General features: G+C 41.9%; 1 protein-coding gene across 1 annotated transcript in view; it reads right to left on the minus strand.

Moving 5' to 3' along the window:
• Positions 1-870: 870 nt before the first annotated feature.
• The window catches only part of Stxbp4 (syntaxin binding protein 4), a 144024-nt gene continuing 118861 nt past the window's right edge, over positions 871-26033 (minus strand). The window contains exons 18-19 of the mRNA XM_055620476.1: positions 19006-19063; positions 871-1136 (exon numbers count right to left, since the gene is read on the minus strand). Coding sequence (XP_055476451.1) covers positions 1022-1136; positions 19006-19063 — 173 coding nt within the window. The 3' untranslated portion in view covers positions 871-1021. The remainder of the gene's footprint in view (positions 1137-19005; positions 19064-26033) is intronic.

Consider the following 26033-nt stretch of genomic DNA (forward strand, 5'->3'; position numbering starts at 1 on the left):
GGCACCCAAGCATGACAAATCACTGCCATGAGCCCATGTCTCTATATTAGAAAATATGAGCCGTGAGTATCTAGGGGTGACGGGGAGCATAGAAGGAAGAGAGTGGGGTTATGAAGAGGCCATGGTTGACTCTGAGGTGTCCTCTGGATTGCTGTGGAATGCACAGCTGTGGACCCAGCTGCATCAACAGAATGAGGGTGCTCTGTTGGACTGCAACCTCCCTCTGTGGCGACAGTAGGGAGCAGGGCAAAGGAGCCTGGACATGGACTCAGAAGATGAAGAGTGAGTGTCAGCCCTGGGACAGGATGCTCTGTCCCTCAGAACCACTGTTTCTCCAGCTGAAGATAAGGACAGAAATGCCTGGTAGATGAGCCCGATAAACCATGCTGTTTGGTTTAAGTAAGATGAGGTTTGAAAGCATTTTATAAATGACAGAAATCTCCGATGATGTAAGTTAGCTTGTGTCCAATGAGGTACAAGTAAAAAACAAAACAAAAAACCCAAACCAAAGCAAAACACACCCCCCCCCCCAAAAAAAAAAAAAAAAAAAAAAACAACAACGTTGTATTCAGCAGCTAATGGGATAGCTGTACGGCACTCTTTGCAAGCTTTCTCAGATCACTTTCCTAAGCTGTGAGTAGAGAGGGGAATTATCAAGAAAGAAGTAGTTCACTGTGTTCATATAACTTTTCAATATAAGGCTTTCGTATAAGACCATTGCTTCTAATACCAAACAATGAACTACACTGAGTTATAAAGATCTAACTGTAAATGAAAAGGTACATGCATATACAATCTAATTATATATGATTTCAACAAAAGCAATTAGATTATTTTCAAAGATATGCTGTAGTGGCAGCTGATCTTTAGCATTAACATGGAAATACCACAGTTTCAACTTGACACGCCACCCATTGCATGTTCTGCATTCCTGTTTCTCAGGGTGTGGTGTCCTGTGTCTGGTTGTGCACACAGACTGGAAAGCCAGAACACTCTGGAACCCCATGTCTATGGAAAGCCGTCAGCTTTTCTGGTCCGTTAGCTCTCTGGGACAGTCCTCTTCATTCTCCTCTGAGCAGGACAGGTTCAGGACGCTCATCATGGGATGGATCCAGGACGTGGTCTGTGTTACGTGGCTTGAGAAGAACAGGGGGTGCAGATTAGCCAAACAAGTACTGATCCTGGGGACTACCTGCTTCTACCCAGAAGAAGGTAGGAGCACAGCCAGTAGTGGTAAGAAGTCTGGAGATGTGTCAAGGGTCTTTTGTAGCCATGAATGCAGATGAATGCTGAGCTCCTGTCCCTCCTCCGATGTAACTGTGTGCATGTCCCATAGCTGCCTACCTACACACAACACCTTCCCAGTCTGCTTCTCTCCTTGTCCAGTGTAATAAGATGCGACTCTGAACTCGCTTCTGTTTCAGTTCTATTTCTTTCCTAATTCATTCTCCACTCCAGCCCAGGCTCTGTCCTAAACGACAAAGCATACACCGACCTTTACCTGAGACATACTTGGCTCTACCCAGTTCTAGGTTGAACACATTCTACCATGCGATTCTGGACCACATTTCTCCTCCCTAGGGAGCTCCCACACACTAACATCACAGAAGTAATTTCTCCTTAAGATTCCTCCCATCCGAACCCACTCTTCCTTCTAATTTTCCTAGATTATGAATGCATGTCTATTGTCTGCTGCCTTGCTTCTCAAAAAGCTCCTTGATGAAGGAACTGGTTTTTATCTCTGTATTTGTGGTGCCTGATATGTTCTTGGAACAAATGACTGGTGTCCTGAAGAGCACTGTGCGAAGAAGGGACAGAAGCAGAGGTGAGGAAGGGCCCATAGGGTAGGGGGTGCATTTAGGGAGTGACAGAACACCAGAAACCACACTCCCGCCAGTGGAGATGTATTTCCAGATTCCATATCCCATCTCAGCTTCTAGCCAATGACTCTTACAAGTCCACTACGATTTGCCCAGCCCCTTGGAGTGGCAGGGTGGTGCTGGAGGAACATCTGTAATAGTTTCACAATGGGTTTAAGGATTCCAGGTTGTGGAGGTGCCAAGGCCCAGATATCTTCATAGTTTCTAACGTTTGAGTGTGGTGGTAGAGAGAGGGAATGTGGTGAGGGATAGCTAACAGTAAAGCTCAGTGAAACGCCTATCCGGAAACTTACTACTGTAGAAGCTTCCTAAAATACATTCATACATAAAAGCTATTTAAATTGTGTTACATTATAACTGGGGACAATGCCAATATCATATCTAATAGGCTATCAAATAAAAAGTCCGGTGTCAGGTATGGGTTCCCCACTTTTTGAATTGTTGGTAAGTGAGGTTCCACAGTTCCCCAAGCCCCGAACATTACAGGCTGTTGCTATTGCTTTCATTCCCCCCCCCCCCCAGAAGCTGACAGTAAGACCCTGTTGCTGAAGACACGGGATACTTGAGTCATAGGGCACGGAGAAATCCCTACTGGCTAGCTTTCATGGTGCTTGAAGGTTCTATGCATGCTGCCAGGGGAGAAAAGCCATCAACAATCTTAGCCAGCCATGAACCCGGTGAACTACAATGACTGGTCTGGCAAGATATGCCCACTGGTGACACCAATGTTATAGGAATAACCAATTGTTGTCTGATTGGGTTTAAGGCATATTCCATAAGATGGAACTCACACCTGATATTGTCAATGGGGCTAAAACCGTATGGCTGTCTAGTTCATAGCTGTAGAGAAGAACCTTATACTATTATTCTGCTAAATGGACATAATAATAAATTGCCAATAAATTCTTATTGTTATATCCATATATTATTACATTCTTCAACCCTCATCAAATGATCAAAACAGAAATCCACAACTGCTCAATACACAGATATTACAAGACTACAGAGTGCTCAGCAGAGTGCGTGGCTGGAAATGGGATGTCTCCTCCACTCCACAGGCATCATTGAGAAAGAGTGGTCAGAAAGGGTCAGAGGTAGTGGATGTTTGTAATGGAAAAAAAATTGCTGGGCATGACAGGGCTATGGCACACATGAACTCACAGTAGCTGTTCTAACATGCACAGGGCCCGCACAAGTCAGCCAAAACCCCTGTCTATACAGGGAGAGGTGCACGAAGTCCCACCTAACTGAGCGGCTATCGCCAGCTCACGGCTGTAGTGGAGGACAGAGTCAGTTTCCTTCAGGCTAGCCTTGCTCCAGTGCCTTATCCTACATGCACGCACATACAGTTTGGAGCAGACTCAATGAACGTAAAACAAAAGCACAAGTGAAGCTGGGAGGGAAAAGTTATGGGGGTGGGGAAGGGAGGGATGGGAAGAGAGAAAACGGGGAATGGATCTGATCAAAGCACATCGTGTGCTTGCATAAAATTATCAAACAATAAAAAACAATACAAAAAGGTACCATTATTCTCTCAGCAGTAATCCATATTACCACTCTTTTTAAAAAACAGTTTAAAGGGATTTCTTACGAAGGCTAAATTTACTAGAGCATCACCTTCGCACAGGCTCATTTCATTTCAGAGGCCTTTTTGTGGCCTAAACAGAAAGTGCTTTTAAGGGAATATCAAGGAGTATAACTTAGAGGGCCGGAACACCGCTGCAAGGTGAAATGGAGAGCCACCATCCTGCAGAGCACACGCTTAAACAGAATGTGCTGGATGGCACTGTTCTGCCAATTTGACAGTCTCAGCATCCAGAGATTCCGTCTGCCAGCACGGTTCCACTGTACTGGCGCAGCTGAGAGTGTGTGCATTACACTATTGTAAACGCCCCTTCCCTTATAATGCTACCTGAATGGGGAGAGCAGGAAGCAAGAAAACCAAGCTTTACAAGTGATGTTCTCATTCTTGAAACAGTGACTATGCAACCATTTAGACACTGGTGAATCGGTAACTCAGAGTAACCAAAAGCAAGATTCCTGAGGGAAAGATAGAGTTATTGACTCTCTACAATTGAAATTAGAAAATTTCTACCTGAAATCTGTCCTCATTAATAACCCTCATAAAGACATTTTATTAACAAAATGTGACCTCACTCAAAGGCACTTATGACTAATCTTATAGTCGCAGTATCCTTTTTTGTACAGTAAAAGCCTACGATTGTAGCTTAATTTTATTAGTAAAGAAACACACACACACTGAAAAAAAAAAAAGCTACTCGAACACACTTCTCAATATTGAACATGCAATCCCAGTAACTGTTTACTAGAGAAATAAAAACCCAGGCAACAAAGAAATACTTTGGGTGCTTCACAGTCTACAACTGTATCTCTAGAAACAACAACAACAAAAATAATACAAACCACAGAGAACCAACGAGATAGAACTTCTGAAGCCCAGGTAGTTTGTAAAGGGTCTGGCAAAGACTAGACATTCAAGAAATGATCACAGCTAGTTTTATTGATAATTAGGGCTTTTTGATTAGTGCAAGAACACCTTGGAATTCTGCCTATGATGCTGGAGTGAAGCCAGCCTTGAGTCTACCATTTAATTTTATGTCTTGCTGAGCAGTGGCTAATGCTCTTTGACATAATCAGTATGATGAGATAATCCTAGATTTACTGGCTTTGAGAACACTCTAGTATTAGGAATATTTCCTCCCTCATTTGTGTGCTTGGTTATTCAGCTGAGGGTAGAGAATAAATCAGTCTAGCTGACTTCTCTGTTTAATTAATAAAGACCTCATGGTTCATACAGGGAGCTAGTGCTGTTTAGAATGAAAAATTTAAAGGGCTGGTAAATAAATGGAGCTGACTGTGAGACACTAAGTCCTCATCTGAACACAGTATCCCCGGCAAATGTTTCTGCAGAGACACTGCATCTGACCTGATTTGTAGAGTAATCAAGATGTATCTGAAAATCTGAAAGGCTCATAATACTATTTATTTCTAAATGATTGCCAGGTCTGTTGTTGGAGATCAATAACTATCAAGCAGTAAATTGCCAATGCTTGTGTGTTTTTAAAAATATTAGTAAACTGAAAGATACATTGTGGAATTTATTTTAAAAAAAAACAAGAGAACATGCTTTATTTTATTGGCAAAGAAATGTTAAGTGAATTATTTAAATCCCATTATAATTACCCTCCTTATATTTCTTACCTCTTAGCTAGAGGATCAAAATATGTTCTTTCAAGAAAAAAAGCAAATTTATTTCTTTCAAAATAAAAATTAAGGGCAGTTCCTAGCAAAAAGGGACTTAAGCACAGAAGTATAATAGCTTTACAGAAATTCCTTTTTAACTGTCTATGAGGGTGAAAAATGTTCTCTTGTTCATTCTCCACAGAGACATGTTTCTACATCACTATGAGTTTAGGAAGACTTATGTGGATTATTTTATCATGCCTAAGACAAAGTTGCAGGATAATGAACCAAAAGTAATACATTTCCAACGTAATTTTAATGGGGTAATTATATATAATATATAATTATTAACATAATCAGAAAGTAAAAATAGGCAAAGATTTCTTAATATGTCTTGTTTCAGAACCCAGTAACATTAAAGCACTGGAGAAATTTATAACTGGCTACAAAATGCAAGTATTAATGATGGCAAAAGGTTTGTACTTAAAAGAATATTTGTTTTAAAGAGATCAAATTAGACTTTATTCTGTGTTTATAACACTTCCTAGAAAATATATAACAGATATCAAATACTAAGATTCAATTAATTAAAGCATCTTTAGATGTAAAATTGTTTACAGGAATCTGTGTGTGTATATGTGTGTAATATTAGAAAAATTGCTGTCATTAGTCTAGTAAAATACTGAAAGCAAATTCCTGGCAAAAATAGTCATTTTAACATCTACTATTTTTTTATGATAACCTACCCAGATTGATGTTGATTACTGTATAGTAATGAAAATTAAAAAAATAAAATAAAAAAATCTCAGGAGCTCCAAAGCTTATATAATTGTTCAAAGAAAGAAAAGATTCTATTGTAACATATTACATTGTAGCCCTTCATAACTTTAACAAAACTGACCCATGCTCATCATCACAACAGGATGAAACCCTCACATAAAAAAGCCAAAAATATGTCCTACTAACCCTGCCAGATATGAACAAACAATTATGTTTGCCCTGAATCACCAGGGGCAAGTGATCAAACAGCAGGCAATTGAGTTGGTGGGGGGTTGGGTGGGGAGAGAAGAAGAGGGAGGATGGTGGGAATGGGAGGAGTTGAGGGAGGGGACTTCGATTAAGAGTCATAATGAATAAATTGTAAAGACAGAAGAGCTCTGAGTCTCAAAACTGGCACTCAGAAAACAAGCCACACACTTGCCAGCCAGTGATCCTGCACTAACTTGTCAAGCCACCAAAAGCAGAACCATTGCAGTACATGTTAGTTTTAGTCACTGCCAAGCAAGAAGAGAGCATTTGGAGAGGAAGCTAATATATACATATATTATACATATACATATATATACATACATACATACATACATACATACATACATATAGTACTTTATAATCAGTACATTAGAAACATATTTAATTCTACTTGAAATATACCAATAATCAACTTGAATTTCAATGCTCTTTTAAAACAGTACCTATTACAAAACAAGTTATATAGGCCTGTGCGTGGATCAGGAACAGGAGGAAGGGAGATGAGCAGCAACGGCGACCATGCAGAATCCTGGAATCAGATCCGGAGACCACACTCAAGGAGCAGGTCTAACATCATTGTGCAGTGTAAAGGCCTTTATACGACTGAAGGGCCACTCAGATCACCTCATGCTAGCCTCAAGCACCAGTAACAATCAGTCAGGGGGTGTGACTATATGGACATGGGTGGGGGCAGGGTCACCTCAGGAGACCTTCCCTAAAGAAGGGGGAGCAGTCACCACTCTAGCCTCGGATCCTTTGAGACTTCACAAGTGTGCTCGGAGTCCCTAGTGGATCGACACGGTGTGCAGTGAATCAGGATCATTCAAGGAGCCATAGGAGCCGCTGACATCTCACTCGCCATTCCCTATGCGCCTCCAAAAGGCTTATCTGGACACTCCACACAGGCCTGGATTTGATTTTTTTCCCAATAATTAATAAACATCTTAACATTTTTCACAATCTCTGAATTTGAGACCTCAAAAAAAACCCCACCTAAATTATTCAAATCAACTCCAACTAATTTTATATTGATTCCAGAATCATTAATTTCTACCAGAATTAAATTGACTACAGCAAAAATATAAAAGGAGCTGGAGATGGCTCCATGGTTAAGAGCACTTGTTTTTGCAGAGGACCTGGGTTTGGTTCTCAGAATTGACATGGTAGTTCCAGTTCCATGGGATATGACACTTCTTCTGACCTTGAAGGCCACCATAAATGAACGTGGTGTTCAGACATATATGAACATAACACACACACCCATAAAAACATGAGTAGCTATGTGCTAAAGCAGAAAGGGATTCTGAAGGAGACCACCCCTAAGGTCATGAAGCATAGGTTCTGAAGGAGTTTAAGATTGCCACACACCTTCAAGTACAGTAAAAACAATTATGGGACTTAATGAACACAGCACACAAAGGACCTCTGTGTTTCTCCCATGAGCTTCAAATACTGGCTGTTTTATGATGATGTCACCTCTGCAAGGGTGACCGGGTGGGTCACTGACAGGCGAAAATGATGCTGAGAAAGTGGCACAGTTCACTCCGCTCACATCATAGGATTGGCACATGGCAGAGCCAGCACCTAGCTCTAACTAGCGTCTTCTGAGAATTTAACCATTATGTTCAATCTCTCTGTTATCCTGGTTTCCACAGCAAAACATGAAAAGGCCCTGGGATGGATTACGTGACCTCCAGAAATGGGTTCTTCGGCTTTGCAAGATGAAATTAATTAAAGGATTAACTCAATGATCATAGAATATATGTAAAGCTATTATGTCTTTTAAAAATTCTTTCCTCTGAAATTCAGGAAAAATGTTATGTGAGCAGCTGAGAAAACAAAAGCTTGTGTGGAGCCCCACCCGGAGGCTTTGTGCTTCCTCAGCAGTAACTTTGTTGTCACACCATGCATGTACGGTTTCAATGTGTGTTGGAGGCACACATCCCTGTAAATCCTTCTGATTCCTACTATTACTACTATTGATCCTCACACCACCAAGGGTAAATACTCGACTGGCAGACTAGCTTATTTATAATTGAAGATCAGGTAATTTTCAAGTGTGATAATGATGTTGATTTCCCCTAAGTGGTTTATGTGTGTTTATAGAAATTGAGCATTATCAGGGAAATTGGAGTTATCCAAATAAAACCACCATCACCAAATAATTAGCATCACTATCTCCCTGTACCAATAGTCTCATTCCAATTGACTTGTAAGATGTATTCATTAATTTGGGGCAAGCTGTAGAGCTGTACGATAATTGAAACAATTTGGGCTAGAGTTTATTTTCTAAATAGCCAGCAGTCTAAGTAAACTTACTAGAATCCTAGGCTTTAAAATCTAATTGTTCATTGTAAAGGAATATAATCCTTAATTTAAAAAAATCTTGTTTTAACCATTAGAGTACAAAACGTTACAATGTCACCAAAGAAAACAGTGATGATGAACGATCTGCCTAAGACTCCACACAAGCACACCGGGATTTCTCAACCTCTGAAACTATCAAATAAACCTAATCCATGGTTCTAAACCCTAAAGGCCCCACTTCCTGATGGAGATTTTCTCGGAGATAGATGCTGATACTCGTCAACAAAGTACAGCTGTGATCCAAGGACCTCGGCAGCTCCCTTGATATGAGATCACAGTTTAGATGCAGACTTCAGGTTGATGTGGTGGTACACCCCGCCATCCTAGCACTATTAGCTTGACACAGGAGGGCTGTGCGTTTGAGGCCACCTTAGGCCACACAGAGACCTCCCCTCATCTCATTAAGCAAAACCTCAAAAAGATGTTCAGATATGATCCACTGGATAAGCATTTTCAAATCTGCAATGTTCTTTGATACTGTTCCCTAATTACTTTTCATAAAAGTCTCACAAACACTATTGTGCTCTGTAGCTTTCACAGTTGACAAAGGTGAGGTCTAGGGGACTTAAGTGCTCTGTCCTAAGTTACACAGAAGCAGGGCTGGGACTGAGATCTCCAGAGAACACAGACTACCTTTCCCTATTGACTACACCTGTAGATGCTCCAGCTTGCACCCTAACAGGCTTGCCTGTGCGTCTCTGAGAAGTTATATATACCCTGAATTTTAGGTTTTGAACGTCTGTGACATACGACACCTTCCTCAATAGTTTAAGAGATAACGTGTCTTAGGCCCTGAGATGTTAGCCTGATATGCTTCTGGATATGGTCAGACAGCCCCTTCCTATCTCACGTGCACACCCAACTGTATGACTTTTCTATTGCAATAAGTAATCACCCAAAATCTGGGGACTTAGAATGACTCAAATTTATGAGTTAATGAACAGAAGTCTGATGTGGGTCGGACTGGGGTGTACTCAAGACATCAGCAAGGCTACATTCCCATCTTGGGGCTCTAGGGGAGAATCATTCTCGTGATTTTCCGGCTTCTTAAGGCCTTCTGCAGTCTTAGGTTCATGGGGCCCATCTTTAATTCCATCATCACATGTCTTTACCTGACTTTCTTCTGCCTTTTTTTAAAATTAATTAATTGTTTACATTCTTATTGGAACTCCCACCCTTCTGCCCCTCCCAGGCCCTCCATCCCCCCTCCCCTCCTCCTATGCCCCCCTCTGCTCTTCTGCCTCCTTGTTCCATTGTTGAGGACTACTGTGGCCAGATTGGATTGGCTAGAACAGGCTCTATTCAAGGTCAGAAACCTTAAATCCCCTTTACTAAGTAACCTAACACTGTCACAGGTTCTGGGGCCTTTCCATATCAACTGTCTCCTTGACTGGTTCTCCAACAGAGTAGTTCCAAGAGGGAAAGACATCAGCTAGGTTACTTTTGTAATATGTGCAAAATAAGGTAACTATCACCAAGAGTACATCTGCTGGAAGCTACGTGAAGACAGCCAGTCTGTTGGCACAAGCCTGTAATCCCAGCTACTTGAGAGGCTAAGGCAGGAAGATCTGGAGTTCGAGACTATCCTGGGCAACACAGTGAGACCCTGTGTAAACTGAAAGGTAAAGGGAGCTGGGGATGTCACTCAGTGTAGAGTGCTTGCCTGGTGTCAACCGGTTCAATTCCCAGGAAGGGAAGAAAGCATAAGGGAAAAGTGACTTCGGAATAGTACCATGCCCTACTAAAAGTCATCACAAGCCCTGCTTTTGGAGACTGTGGGCAGGGCACGGTGATAATGATTAGATGAGGTCATAGGGGTATGAACACTGGCCTGAAGGGACCTCAGTGTCCTTGTGATAAGAGGAAGATAAAATAGATCCCTCTTTCTCTCTCTAGCACACACACACAGAACTACAGGGAGGGGGGCATGAAAGTATAGAATAAGAGGGGTAGCAGCTGCCTCATCAGAGATCAGTCCTGCTGATACTTTAGAGTCTGAAGTTTACAATTTGGCACTCAGAGCTGGGAGAAACGTTTTTGCTGTTTAAGCTCCTTGTCTGTGGCATTTCCTTACAGTAGCACTAGCAGACTAACACAGCAACCAAATCTAGTGGAGAAAGGTTTGATGAAAAAATTCAGGACTTGCTAAAAAAAAGAGGGGGGGGGGAGTAATGGAGGCAGAGAAAATTCTAAACTGGCCTAAAAGAAGAACAACCAGGGCAAGGAGACGAGTCCAGTCGTCACATGTTCTCAGGGAATGCACTTACAGTATGACGCTGGAAAACATGCACGCTTCCGGCAAAGCCGTACCTGTATTTGGCTGAGTGGGGGCAGAGCCTGGTGCTGGGTGTCTAGATCTGAATGTTTTATTCATTTCAGAGGCTTTGCCGTCCTGAATAACTCAAGCCAGCTGGCTGGCCTTTCACTTAAATGACAATCCCTTCTCCAGCGCTTCATATTCCTACACCTCTTTGTAGATATTTATAGAAAATCCCGGGCAAGCTGTCTCAGGCTTGTGGTCAATGCAGCCTTTCCACTCCCAGCACAGGGCTGTTGACTGGCCAGAGAGTGGTACAGATGTAGATTTTGGCTACCAGTTTCTATTTGCAGCTGCACAAATGTTGTCATTTAAAATTTTCCCTGGCAAATAGCAGCAGAGTGGGAAAGGCAGAGAAAACTGACATCTGCTCAGCATTCGCCCTGTCCTGTTCCAAGGACTTTGCCAGGAGACTTACATTCCCGGTTGCACTCAATTCTCAAACACTCCTTGTCTTCAGGTAGGAATCAGGGATTAGAGAGCTATTGAAATGACCTCCCAGGTCATTCTCGAATGTGGTGGCATCAACCTTAAAATCCTATCACACATCCTCTTTCCCCATCACTGGCTGCTCCAACTTGCTAACAGTATTCATTCATTTGGACTGTATTCCCCACGCCAACCCTGCTCCGTGCCAGGTAATCACTGCTCCTAACCAGCTATCACAGAGATAGTCGGGCCCTGACATTCAGCTTTGGGTTAAGACGTTCTGCCAGACAGCGCAGCTTAGATGGAAGAACTCCCCTTCATTTCAGGCCCGAGCACTTACTCAGCAGTAGTAGTTTGGGAGAGTCATTTGAGAAGAAAGACGCTTCCTCCTTTAGGTCTCTGTGAGCTCTTCATGATAGTCTTGATTCTGACACATGTGAAAGTCCTGTTGAGGAGCCTCAACACATCCTCATAAAACCTGTCCTGACCTCTCATCAAATGAGCTGTAGGCTGTATTAGTCTGTCAGTGCAACTACCTGACTCACTGAAAAGGAAGCAAATAGACCATTTCATAAAGTTTTGGGGAGGGGAAAGGGTTCTTGACAATGTCCACTGAAGGGAAGCTGAAATAATTTGCCAAGCAGTTACAATGCAAAAAGGAGTAGCTTTTTATTTCCAACCAAAAACCACATTTTCCCTCTTTCCTTCCTTCCACAATCTTCTTAATTTCTACTTGTGTTACCATTATTTAGGGTAGCATCTATTTGCAAAAGAAAGTTAGGGTCTAAGACTCAAGAACTTCAAATTAGTCATTTTGGGTTTTCTATTCTTTTAAAATTCTATAAATAAAGGCCAGCAAAATTGCTCAATGGGTAAAGGTATATGCTGCCAGGAGTATAATTTGGTATTGAAAGCAAGTATCTGATACAAAGATTTCTATATTACTTATGCACATAATTAGGTTATACATATATAATAATTTAATGTGCCTTTTGGTCAGTATCCTCTTCCAGTGATCCCCGATTTCTGGACGCCACACTCCAAGGTCATTGCCTCCTACACTGTACCAGGCTAATCCTTGTGACCGGTGGCAGATGCATTGCCAGGCCATGCACTTTCTTATAGAGGACACATGGCAGCATTTGTCTGAGTGCCTTTCATCTCTTGCTCTGTGGAAAGGCGGTTGTTATGTTGAAACTATGTCTTTAGCCCTAATGCCTGAGACATGGTGAGGAACTGGGTCATCCTGCCAACCGCATCATGAGTGTGTTTGGTGCAAATATTCTAGGGAGCTCACTAAGCTATGCTTCATTTCCCAGCCTTTTTAACGGCTAGTTTGACAACTCCACGAGAGACCCAGAGAGAAAAGGAGAGCGGTGGAGAAAGGGGAGGAGGAGGGAGGTGAGGGCAAGGATGCCAGAATAATTCAGAATGCCATTCTTGTACTGCTGGGACTCTAAAACTGGTTGAGAAAACAAATACGCATTGTTTTAAGCTTCAAATTTTTAAGAAAATTTATAATGTGGAAATGGAGAATTAATGATCATTGATCACGGTGAATCCAAATCTTCCAGTATAAAGATAAACAAGTATAATGAAGTCAACCCGGTAGCGATGTCCAGTTTACAACAAATTCAGTTTACAAGCAGAACTCATAGTAATTCTGTCATATTACATAACATATATCAAAGGTGTGTGTAGTTCTAAAGTGGAATCATACCAAAACATTCCAATAAATTTTTCATTGTATATGACCTCAGGAGGATGAAAAGAAGCTTGGTAGGATGGCTGGGTGATGGTTCAGTAGATAAAATTCAGATACGGGTGCCTGCCAATAAGGCCGACAGCCTGGTTTCAGTCCCTGGAACCCATGAGCCCTGTAAATGAGCCAGGTACAGTGGCTCACTCTGTCATCGCAGTACTGCTACAGTGAGATGGAAGGAAGAGACAGGAGAATCCTCTGGAAGTTTGAAACCAGAGACCCAGCCTCAAGGAAGTCAGAAGGATATGACTAACTCCTGGAAAAGTTATTCTCCAGTCTCCACAGGTGCACTGTGGTACAAATGTGCCCCACCCTATATGCGTTAAAATAAAACAGAAACCAACCAACCAAAGAAAAAGGTAGGTGGAAAAATGGCCATCCATCCAGGTAATTTCATTACAGTATGCTTAAGGTGTTGGCCATTTTTATTATTGAACTTAAGGATGCTACAACTTTCTTATGAGAAAGTAGGAAAATCTTTCCCAGAATGCAGTGCTATATTTTACACAAATATGTGTGTAGATTTTCATATTTATTTATGGCAAGTGGCTATGCCTACATGCATATATGCACACACACAGAAGCACATGTCTGTTAGTTCTATTGAAACACAGGCTCTGGTGATGCTAACCCTAATTATCCATGTTTACACAGGTGGGTAAGAAGCCTCTTCTCTTCGTCAGAACTTAAGGAGATGACCCAGTATTCAACAGAAAGGTAATGGTTATGAGGACAGAAATACTCTACAGAGACCATAAATGGCCAGGCATTCTCAAGTCAGGACTGACAGTCATTCTCTTGCCCGAGGCTTGGCTTCCATCACATGTAACAGTTCCATTTCTGGGATGACAGTGACGGGTGCCAATTTCTGTCAGGGGATCATATGTATGCAGACCATGGTCTCTCCCAGAGTCTTGGGAGACTAATTTTAATCATTCTTTTTAAGTAAAGTTATTTCTTGCCTAAAAGTATCTACCTATAAATAAACCACTCCTCCCTCAAAATATTAACATAGGCTGCCCAGGCACAAAACTTTGGCTTGGGTGGAGTAAAAATTAAAACAAATCAGTAACAATATTTCTGAAAGTGTCAGCCCTGTACACTTTTTGCTCATCTGGAACCATCACTGAATGTGGATAAGGACCATGTAGAAACCCCCATCAAAATGTCAGCGAGTGAGGGGAGGAGCCAAGAGGCCAAGAATTGTTTGAAGTTTTTTTGACGGGGGTGGGAGGAAGGATGAAAGTTATGAAGTGGAAATGAAAGCATACATCTGCTAAGTAGCTATTCTGTGGAGACACTTGCATTACAATCCAGGTCTCTCCAGGCCCAAAGATCACTCTCTCATTCCTGAAATCAGGAAGCCTTCTTTCACAGTTGGAGCCACCTATACCAGAGTGATGTAATTGACTCACACAAGCGCCCCTGCAGACCCACATTCAAAGTCTATTGATTGTTTCTTGTCGTTATTTAATTTTATTCATTTATTTATTTTTTCTTCTTTTACCCTACAGATCGTTTGCATATGTATAATGACTTTCTTTTTTTATTTTTTATTTTCATAAATTACAGTTTATTCACTTTGTATCCCAGTTGTAGCCCCCCTCTCTCATCCCCTCCCAATCCTACCCTCCCTCCCTTATCTCTTTCCAAGCACCTCACCAAGTCCATTGATAGGGAGGTCCTCCTCCCCTTCCACCTGACTCTAGCCTATCAGGTCTCATCAGGACTGGTTGCATAGTCTTCCTCTGTAGTCTGGCAAGGCTGCTCTCCCCTCAGGGGGAGGTGATTAAAGAGCCAGCCACTGAGTTCATGTCAGAGACAGTCCCTATTCCATTACTAGGGACCCACTTGAAGACTGCGCTGCCATGGGCTGCTACATCTGTGGAGGGGTTCTAGGTTATCTCCATGTGTGGCCCTTGGTTGGAGTATCAGTCTCAGAAAAGACCTCTGGGCCCAGATTTTTTGGTTCTGTTGGTTTCCTTGCAGAGCTCCTGTCCCCTCCAGGTCTTTCTATTTCCTTCTTCCTTTATAAGATTCCCTGCCCTCTGCCCAAAGTTTGGCTATGAGTCTCAGCATCTGCTTTGATACCCTGTAGGGTAGAGCCTTTGAGAGGCCCTCTATGGTAGGCTCCTGTCCTGTTCCCTGTTTTCTCCCTCTGCCGATATTTATCCCATTTGCCTTTCTGAGTGAGGATTGATCATTTTACCCAGGGTCTTCCTTCTTGCTTAGCTTCTTGAAGTGTACAGATTATAGTACGTTTATCCTATATTATATGTCTATATGTTTGGTTTCTGTTGGGTATCTACTGCGGGGCATGCAGCCTACCCATAAGAGTAGTTTGTTTTCAGAGACAACCCCTGTTCCTATTACTAGGGAACCCACTTGGACACTGAGCTGCCATGGGTTAGATCTATGCAGAGGTCCTAGGTTATCCCCATGCATGGTCCTTGGTTGGAGTATCAGTCTCAGAAAAGACCCCTGGGCCCAGAGTTTTTGGTTCTGTTGCTCTCCTTGTGGAGCTCCTGTTCCCTCCAGGTCTTTTTATCTCCCCCTTCTTTCATGGGATTGCCTATACTCTGCCCAAAGTTTTGCTGGGCAGCCTTAACAGGCTACAGAGGAAGACAATAAGCCAGTTCTGATGAGGCCTGATAGACTAGGGTCAGATGGAAGGGGAGGAGGACCACCCCTATCAGTGGACTGGGGAAGGGACATGGGAGGAGAAGAGGGAGGGAGGGAAAGATTGGGAGGACACGAGGGAGGGGCTATAGCTGGGATACAAAGTGAATAAATTGCAATAAATAAAAAAAAAAAAAAAGAAAAAAAGAAAGTCTATTGATAAGCAATTCAAATCAGTTTGCTTATCTGGCCTTAAAATCGTCTTCAAACAAAAACCTCCTGCGGGAAGAGGCAGCTTTTGAAAGAGAAGAATGGGATGAAGACAGAGATGGGCAGATCCAGGTCACTGAGAGATGCAGCTCAGCCTGTTAGAGTGAGGAGCCTAATAACCTCTGTGAAATCCACTGTATATGCCTAATGATGGGTGTTCATAGAGGTTTCATTCAGTAGGCTCCCTACAAGAGGGTAGGGATAAAACACATATAAAAAAATAACACATGTAGAATGGCAAGGCTAATATCCATCTTATTGCTTGAACAGGGTTAAGCTCTCAGAAAGAAAAACCTAACTCATGGCAAGCATTCCACTCTTCAAAAAGGCAGAGACTGGGGATGGTGTCAGACTGTCTTATTTTTGCTCTTTGACCTCCTAATCTACAGAAGGTAACTTCTCACTCTTAGAAGCAAGTTCTGCCACTTTAAAATGGACAAAGTATAACATTTTACCTAAATCTGTTTAAAACTTCCTTCTTGTTACCTGTCGCCAGATGACCTTAAAATAAGGGAAGTGGAGTGATGCTGCCCGAGGGTGCGTGTGGCACACCTGAGTGGGTGGGTGTGGTTTTGGAGCCACACGACTCTGGGCCTGTATCTGGGCTCTGCAGTTTGATTGAGGGTGACTTTGCTGAGTTTAGCCTCTTTGACAGTCTCTTCTGCTGCAGTAGTGTGACAATGATACCCACCCATGCCCTTTCGAAAAGAGATCTGTCTTCTCTCTCTTTGCTTTCCTCCTACACCATGAATAAGGCCAATGAAAAGAACTGATAGTTTCTAGAACAGACGTCGGGCTATCCTTCTGAGCGGAGTGAAGGAGGCTGGGTAAATGTCTACTTTTTCTATTCCTTCCATAGGAGTCAGTTCTCAGAGTGTCCACAGCTTGCTGGCTTTCTCTTTCGGTTCCTCTCCTTACATCTCACTCATTTTTGTAGTAGAAGGCCAGGCTAAAAGCTGTTCTACTTTCTAAGGGCCAGTGGCTTACCCAGCTGGGGACCAGGCAGTGGGACAAATTATTTCTCTCGATGGCCATATCTGGGTCTGCTTTTTTTCTGTGTTATGGGCAACTCTGCTCTCAGTAGCCTTTTCTCACAGAGCACTAATTAGGCCCTGCCATAATTACCTTCATGTGAGGCAGGATCTACTGTCAGCTCAGCTTAGGTAAAAGAACTCTGTGCAGAATGCAGACTTGGACATTTGCGAAGGCCTTTGAATGCAGAAGCTCAGTTACTAATGAATGCCCATTTTCCTTCTTTGGATTATGACTTTCTTTGGGGATCCTTTTAGGAGGCATGGCTGAGGGCAAGATGCAGATAGTCATCAACCCAACACCATGATGACATGACACCACCAACATGAAACCTTGCATTATTTACTTTACACATTATTAAGAGAATTAAGTGTTACAATGCATAGAAAAACACACTTAGTGTGCTTCTGGCCAGTGAGCATCAGCTGAGGCCTGATACAAACTAGAATATGGTGTTTCCTTTTGCTGCCATCATTACAGCTTAGGTAGGAACACCATGATCAATGCAGTGTATCTGGGAGTAGATTTGTTTCCAGAGGGAGTGATTCTGGAAGTGAGGAGTGGGCTGTTGAGTGTGATCTACACGTGGTATTCCAGGATTTCTCTCTATTTCATGCTATAAACTGCATCTCTGCTTTATCACCCACCAAACAGAACAAGGAAAAAAAAAACATGCCATGAAAACTGTCAGGTTTTTCTTTGAGTTTTCTTAAATCATAAATATGAAATTTTGAATTTGTGATCTCCTTAAGGTGATGATTTGCAGGTTTCTGCTTTCTTGACATGATAGTCTTTCCATAATAAAAAATAATGGTAACTAGTTATGGGTCATTTCCCAGATTCAGGGTCAGTCCTTAACGTCATCAGCAACTCCACAATGACAGCACTCTCCTTGTTTGAAGCAAAACTGAAGTTAAGCAAGAGATAGGAACCTATGTAGAGGAATAGGGTTTGGGAAAGCAAAATCTGCATATTGCTTGGAAAGTATGTGCACATTTGAAAGAATAGCAAGGACATTTTTCTTGCAGCATTTGCTATAAGGATGTACGAGAGATTTTTCTAGGGATCCCAGCCAGAGGTCGATTTCTCCTTTCAATTCTCATAATACTGTTTCTGACATGAAAGGACTTCTTTAGAACATGGCAGAACTGTCACAGCCCACTGTATTCAGAGAAAAACTATCCAGCCCAGCACAATACAGTCTTTTCCTGCTTAGGCTTTCAAGGTCTGTATGAGTGACAGTTTAGTACAGCAGTTCTGAACCTGTGGATTGTTACCCCTTTGGAGTTGACCGATCCTTTCGCAGGGGTCATAGGTCAGGTATTTACATCACAGTTTATAACAGTAGCAAAATCATTGCTCTAGTGCAATAGAAAAGGTCTTGGGCCAGACGGTTTAGCTTCTGATTCTCACTTGGTAACAGTAGCTGTGGAGTTTTCTGGCAACAACTCAAGTCTCTGATTTTCTTTCTCTACAAGTTAAAGAAAAATGCTAGGGTGGTATACATATCCTTAAGGCTGCTGTTGTCACACTGGGATCAGGGCTGTTCATATACTGTCCTATTTATATGTTAGATTATTTACTGTCTCCCATTTCTTGTGGCCATGTGAATTCCATGATATCAGGCATGTGGTCTATATATTTCACTGCTAACATTCAGGAATACTACAGGCAAACAGAAATGACCAAATACTGTCTTCAGAATGATTTGTGTCTTCTATATAGCATTTAAGGTAGTGACTGCTAGTAGTTTTAGGACATGACAAATGGATTTTTAGTTACATATTAACTTTCCAAGAATGGTAAATGATGTCATTCTCCCAGTGAGTTCAGACAGGAAACATTCAGGTTCAGATCCAGATTCTGTTCCAGTTTTTGGTTATTTCCCTAGATATTGTTACTAGGCCTGCACCCCCCAGTGACATCTGATATCAGCATTTAAATCACATGCACTGAAGATGGTGAGGCTTCATTTCTTGTTTCTAATTTTTGTAACCTCCAAGAGGGTTTCTTGGTTTTGCTGATTATTTTGCAACTTCCAGGTTCTCTCCAGATGTGAGCAAAATTGCTTACTTGGTTGAGATGCTCGTACTTACTTGATGAAGTACTTGATTCCATCTGCTGTGTAAGCTTCCTCCCACCCGTAAGGTAAGCCTAGAGTGAAAGAAAACCAAAAATACATTTAATAAGATGATGAAGATAACTTTATTTTCTGGACACAAACCTCCCCCATGTTGACAATTATCTGAGTGCATTTCTTGCACAAAATTATTTTCTCGAAAGGGAGAATTAAAGACAATTCAGATGAGCTCTGGCACTCAGCATCTTTACAACGCAATAAATAAAGTCTCGAACAGTTAACAATCTGCTTTAGTTGCAATAACTGGATTATGACTTATCATTTACATGTGGTGAACGTTTTTGTCAGCAGGATTCACACAGAAATTTGTGTTTGCAGCGAATGGTTTTTGCCTGGAGGCAGAAGGGTGGACAAGATGGCCTCTGCTTGTCTATTCTGGCTCAAAGTTTCTTTAATTGGCTCCCTTTACATTCTTTTCCTCAGCTCCACAGGGAATTGGGCATGAGTGCCAGATCAGCAGGGGTTTGAGAGTAGTTTTTGGACAAGACAAGATTCCTTATTAAGTTTGAAAGTTTAGCAAAGTGATTTACAATGGATGGTGGCATTTTACTTTGTTAATTAAGAATTTTGTGCACTAAACATATAAGGCCAAACAATTTGCTAAACTTAGCTTCCATTTCTGTAATGGGATTGAGAACAGCTAGCTAAAAAGAGATATGGAATGAAGTAAGGAGAGAACATAGGGACATATTCTGTACAGGAGTTCTGCTCTCATCAAAACAAGGTAAAACACATCTCTCTATCTCCGTATGTATGTATGTATGTATGTATGTATGTATGTATGTATGTATGTATGTATCTATCTATCTATCTATCTATCTATCTATCCATCCATCTATCTACCTATCTCCATTTACTGAGGTTTCAGCCCAGGCCTTAGCCAAAATCTCTTCTATTTAGAGACAAGGTCTCACTAGATTGCATAGGTTGGACTTGGATTGCACCCTAGGTTGGCCTTAAACTTGAAATCCTCTTGCCTCTGTCTCCTGACTAGGTGGAATCATAGGTCCATGTCTATGGGCTGGGTTGCCAGATTTTCTTACGTTCTGATTTTAGGTGGCATCTCTCTAGAAAGCAATGGCTTCTACCTCTTCTGCTCTATCACTGGAAACAGCTAAAGATTTTAACTGACCTTTCCTATAAGCACTGTGACACTGGTTATCACAGATCTTTTGATAGGTATAAGATGCATAAATATAGGGAGAAACAGGTTGCACAACCCAGGCAGCCTACTGCTTTGGAATGTCACTGCACCTTCAAAACAGCACATGACTTTTATTCCTCCCAATATCAGCCACAGCTAGAGTGCATGTGTAGGGAAAGTTTAACAGCATGGATGAAATAAAACTTTACCCCACTGTCATTCAATTCTTAGAGAATATATTTCTTTGAGAAGGGCCTATTATTCTTTTTTTTGTGTGTGTGTGTGTGGGGGGGGGGAAGCAAAAAGGCTTTACTGTATATCAATTACAGACCAAGACTGTGGGCCAAAATTTTAAAACTGTCTCTTTCATATAAAACAAGGCTATGTTGGAGTTCTCCCCTCTCTTAATGAATATATGTTCCTATTTTTAGTAGGAATCAGTGCTTCTGAGAACTCAGTATAAGCAATACTCTGGAAGGGCCATCCTGTGCTGTGCTGCTTCATGTCTACTGCTCAGCCATGATATACTGCTGCTGCCCTGCAAGGCTGAGTCAATGTTTTTGTCTTTACACTTTCTCCATATTTTTTTAAATAGGTAATTTCAATGGACAGTGATGAGCCCCTTTACCTGCAAGGAAGACACTGAGAACAGTAAGGAAGACACTGAGAACAGTATGTAAGGGCCCTGCTTAAATGACAGGAGTGATCTTACTCATTCGGGGGCAAAATGGCAAAGACTGGGAAAGGAGAAAACTGTGACTAAGGTTTTTGTCTGCTGGACGACTGACTAGATAGGCACAATTCCACCTGTCTTCCCAATTCTTCAAGTCACAGGCATTTTTTTTTTTTAAATAAAGTAGAAGAAAGAGGTACACTTTAATGATGGTCTTATTTTATTAGAACAAAGTTTAGGTTTCATCATTGTGAGTATGTGTGTGCAGGATGCATGTATTTGTGGGCCTGGGCACATAGCACATGTTGGAGGTCAGAGGCCAGCTTTGTGGAGGTGATTATCTCCTTCCACCTCTCTGTGCGTTTTGGGGCTGAACACAGGCCATTAACCTTGTATGTAGGAAGCCATTTTATCCACCAACCCACTTTGCCAGCCCTAACATGATGTCTTTTAATCATGAGATCAACTTAAAATTGAGTTGGCTGAGCATGCGTTTTCTCAGTCCTAAAGTTGAAGGAATATCAGAGAAAAGGGGGGAGGGGTAGAAAGAATGCAAGAGCTGGAAGATAGGGAAAGGAGAAACAAAATGTCATTTTCTGCCCAAAAGAAAAGACATGGCCATTATTGCAACAACAACAACAACAACAACAACAACAACAACAACAACTCATAGTCGCTGTGAATACTTGTACTAGGTCTGCAAAATTTTGTCTCACTAACAAGAAGTGTAGGGATAAAGACGGAGCAGAGATTGAGGCAACAGCCAACCAATGACTGGCCCAATTTGAGATCCACCCCATGGGAGAGAGCCAACCCCTGCCACTATTAATGATACCCTGCTATGCTTGCAAACAGGAGCCTAGCATTAACTGTCTTATGAGAGGCTTCATGGAAACAGATGGAGGATAGAGGGAGCCTGAGGGGTCAAGAACACAAGAATGCCTACAAAGTAAACTAACCTGGGCCCATGGGGGCTCATAGAGACTGAGCCCCCAACTAAAAGCATCCAGGGGCTGGACCCCTACACATATGTAGTAGATGTGCAGTTTTTTCAACATGTGGGTGTCCTAATAATGGAAGTACAGGCTGTCTCTGTCCCTGTTGTCTGCATTTGGATCCTTTCCCCCAGCTGGGCTTCCTAGTCTGGCCTCAGTGGGAGAGGATTCTCTTAGTTCTGCTGTGACTTGAGGTGCCAGGCCTCTTTGGGGCCTCCTAGTCTCAAAGAAGGAGAGGGAGGAACACCAGGAGGAGGGTATGAGGGTAGGACTGGGAGGAGAGCAGGGAAGAGGCTGGGATCAGGCTGTAAAGTGTTTAAACAAACAAACAAATAAACGGAAAGAAAAAGAATGGTCCATCTACAGCCAGAGGGGAATAGGCTCAGGGTACACCACTTTTCACTGCTGAGCTATTTGCTAAGATAGATTGGGGGGAGCGGGTCACTGTTTTCTGTTGAATACCTACTGGATGACTCCACTAGTTCTAGTGGATATTTTAAATCCAGTGTCCAAACAGATGGCCCTAGTTAAACAAAAGCGTCACGAAACCACCCAAACGTCATGATTATAAAAAAGGGATGAGTACGGAATGGGGAGGTGGGTACTGATAACGATAATAAGGAAACAAAAGATGGGGTAGGGGAGGGAGCAATCAGAATTCATTATATATGTTCATTATATATGTGTATATGTACATATAACATATGTATGAATGAAATAACAAAGCTAATAAAAACAAAAATAATAAATTCTCTGAACTAATAAAAATAAGTGTTTCTTTCTTAGAAGATCAAAGTTTCCTACTTTTCATACACTTTTCATTCTGTAACTGGAGACTTAAGCTGACAGTAATTAATCTCCCTGTGACACCTCAGTAATAAAAACATAATAACTGTCTAATTTAAAGGCAGGCATATAAATAGTCTACTACATATAACAGAGGTCTTTTGGTATTCACAAGTGATTGCTATAACATGATTGTGATATAACCAGTTTTCTGATGGTAATAACTTTATTTCTTCACAATGACGATTTGGAAGTAAATAAGGAAATACTTGTATAGTTACAAAATCTTTACATACTTGTAATATATGACACTTCTACTTTTCCCTTGTCATATTTTTTTTCTAACTGTTATTGACAGTTCTTACCACCTGCAATTGTTTCCGATTGGAAGTGTCTGACTGTAAGCTCTCACATAACATTCTCTCCATCAGAGATCATCTGTTTCTAATCAAAAAAACCTCATGGTGATGACTCCAAAATCTGCATGAGTATCTTGCCAAAGTGAAAGTCTTGAACATATTGAAGTAAGAATCCTGGCTGTCACCTAAAACTCAACATATCCAAATTCAAACTCATCATGTTTCCACACAAAATGATTTCCTTTCTGTTATCCCACTCTATTCATTACCACAGATTCTTTTGTTATGTTTGGCCCAAGTAGTTTATTAAATATTTATTGATTATCATGTGTTCAGATGTTTGCTCTGTTCAATATATAACAATGAACAAATAAACATGGACTTTGATCTCATAAAGCTTTAAAAATAAAGACGAGGATGTTTCTCAGCCAGCAGAGTGTGTGCCTGGCCTGCAGAGCTGCAGCCGGGCATAAACAGAGTCTAGGTGTGGGGGTGCACACCTATAATCCCAACATGGAGAGACAGAGACAAGAGAAACAGGAGTTCAGGGTCATACATGGCTACTCTTGGATGTTTGAAGTCAGCCTTTGGGAAACCATGTCTCAAATATAAACAAACAAACAACAACCCTCCCCCTCCACAAAACAAACCCCCCATGAAACCCAAACAACCCTCCCATCCATAAAGTAGCACATAACAAAAATCAGTTCAAGTAGTATGAAAAACATAGCATAGTGTGAGAGTAACTCGGCATAGACAGACCAAGCTCCAGGACAGAGGGAGAGCAGCAAACCTTGAGAAAAGGTCAGCAGGGTCTCCAAGAGGCTGCGGCAATGCAGGCACAGACTTGGGGAAGGACACGCTAGGTAGCTGGAACACAGTCAAGAGGCCTTGGCATGGTGGCCAGCTGGCACTTTGAGAACTGAGGGAACTGCTCCTCCATACAAGTGCAAAAAGATTCTGCTAGAAATAATATTACACAGGGATTTGCATGCTGCAGCAGGATTGCCAGGACTAGACTCTCTCTCCTGTCCTGTCCTGTCCTCCCTTCTCCTTTCTTCCTGCATCTCTTCTCTTCTCCATGCTCCCTTTGGAGACAGGGTCTCATAGTCTCAGCTATGTAGAGAGAATAATCTTGAACTGGCAGTTTATCTTAACAAGAGAAGATCTGATCCCTTGATGGGTCAGGGGTGAAGAAGCTGCAAGAGAATGCTGGCCTTATTATGTGCAGGAAAAAGCTACATACTCTTTAAAAATTTTTTTTTCTTTTGAGATCCACAAAGCCCAAGGTTTTGCTTTTTGTCTTTGTTGTTGTCTTGTTATTTATTGTTTTTTTTTTTTTAACCTGACTAAATTTCAAGAGAAAACAAGCCTTGCAAGGACAGCAGGTGCACTCACTCTTTCTTGGCAGAGCACAGGGGAGGAAGTACTGCCAGAAACATGGCCAAGAAAGCCAGGGGCACTAACACATTCTAAAGCGTGACGTGATTATGGACCATTATAACTCAGTGCTTCTGGGAGCCCTAAGCGTGAGCACAGGAGTCCTCCAGAAACAGCTATTGGCCCCCGAGACTTGACAGAGATGATGTAGCCATGGCACTGTAATGGTATGCTTGCACAAATAAGACCTACATAATGGTAACAGCAGTTGACAGGGTAATGTGGATGGGAGAGTTTCACAGGGCCTGGCCCTAGATGAAGATCTCCGGCCAATGGGGTGAGAGCTACATCCGCCTATGGGCATAAGGGTATGTATTTAGAATACAGCTGCGTTCCCATTTGTTTGTAAATACCAGGCAGAGGGTAGGTGATTTCATTTGTTGGGGCTTGGAATCCTGTTAAATGGTGTGGTGCAAAGAAAGAAGGCCAAACGAGCTCAGAGGATTGTGAGAAAGACTGGACTAATGGAGCATAGCCTTTAAACAGAGAGAGAAGACAAGGGAATTGGGGGGTAGAGTAGTAGCTGGCCATGGTGAGGATGATCACTGTGTAGTAAGCTGGAAAGATGTGAGGCCTGAGTGAGTCAGCAGAGCGCTCTTGCTTCCTAGATTCATGGTAGTGTGGATGGTATCTGTTAAGGATGGTGCAAAAACACTGAGAAAATGAACTGGGAGGCGAAGGTGAAGGATTCAGATGGAGAATGGCAGGAGCTGGAATAGAGTGAAATGGAGACTGAAATTCTACAAGCAAAACTGACAAAGCCCACACTGCTAAGGGAATCTCACATAGTCCATAGCACAACCAGACTGATTTGTGTCCTCATCAGCTCAAGGAGACTCAACTTGTAGAATGGGGCGGGGGGGGGGCGGAGAGGGAGGGAAAGAGAGGTCTGAGTTCAGTGGACAAGGCTTCATTCACTAAAGATTACGACACCCATCACATACAGGTAATTTTTCAATTGATTTTTGAATCAGAAAATCTAAATCCATATGTAGTGCTCTTGACTCTATTTTGAAAAACACGGTAATAACTGCGCAGGGACTCAGCTTTCTCATTTATATGAGTAATTATCATAGCTATCCTGCTAGCTTGTGGAGTTATCATGAGACTTTTATTAGTTAATACATAATGACACAATTATATGCAAAAGGAGGCCATTATTATTAATAGCAACAAAAACAGGAACTTCTTCCATGCCCATGATTCTACTGATGTCACACAGACATCTAACACAGGAAAAATTTAAATACCTACAGGGCAACTTTTATTAAGAGGAAGTCATACTTTTTCATAGTCCTTTCCCTCAATGTAGGGAATCACACAGTCTCTGCCATGTTGCTAGTTAACAAAGCGGTCACTATCTGAGCACGTGTGACCTGACCTTGAGACTCACTAAAGCATCATTCTGTTTCCACAGCCCCAGCCCCCGTGTGCATTGCCAACAGCAGATATCTCACTAGAACAAAAAGAGAAAACAATTCCCAACATGTTGATCTGTGCTTTATAGTTCAAAGTAATGCTCTTTTAAGTGGAAATGAACTAGATTCCAGGCTTAAAGACAAAATGGCCTAATTTAGAGTCGTTTTT

Source organism: Psammomys obesus, unplaced genomic scaffold (genome assembly GCF_907164565.1).
Source record: "Psammomys obesus unplaced genomic scaffold, mPsaObe1.curated_primary_1811, whole genome shotgun sequence".
NCBI lineage: Eukaryota > Metazoa > Chordata > Mammalia > Rodentia > Muridae > Psammomys > Psammomys obesus.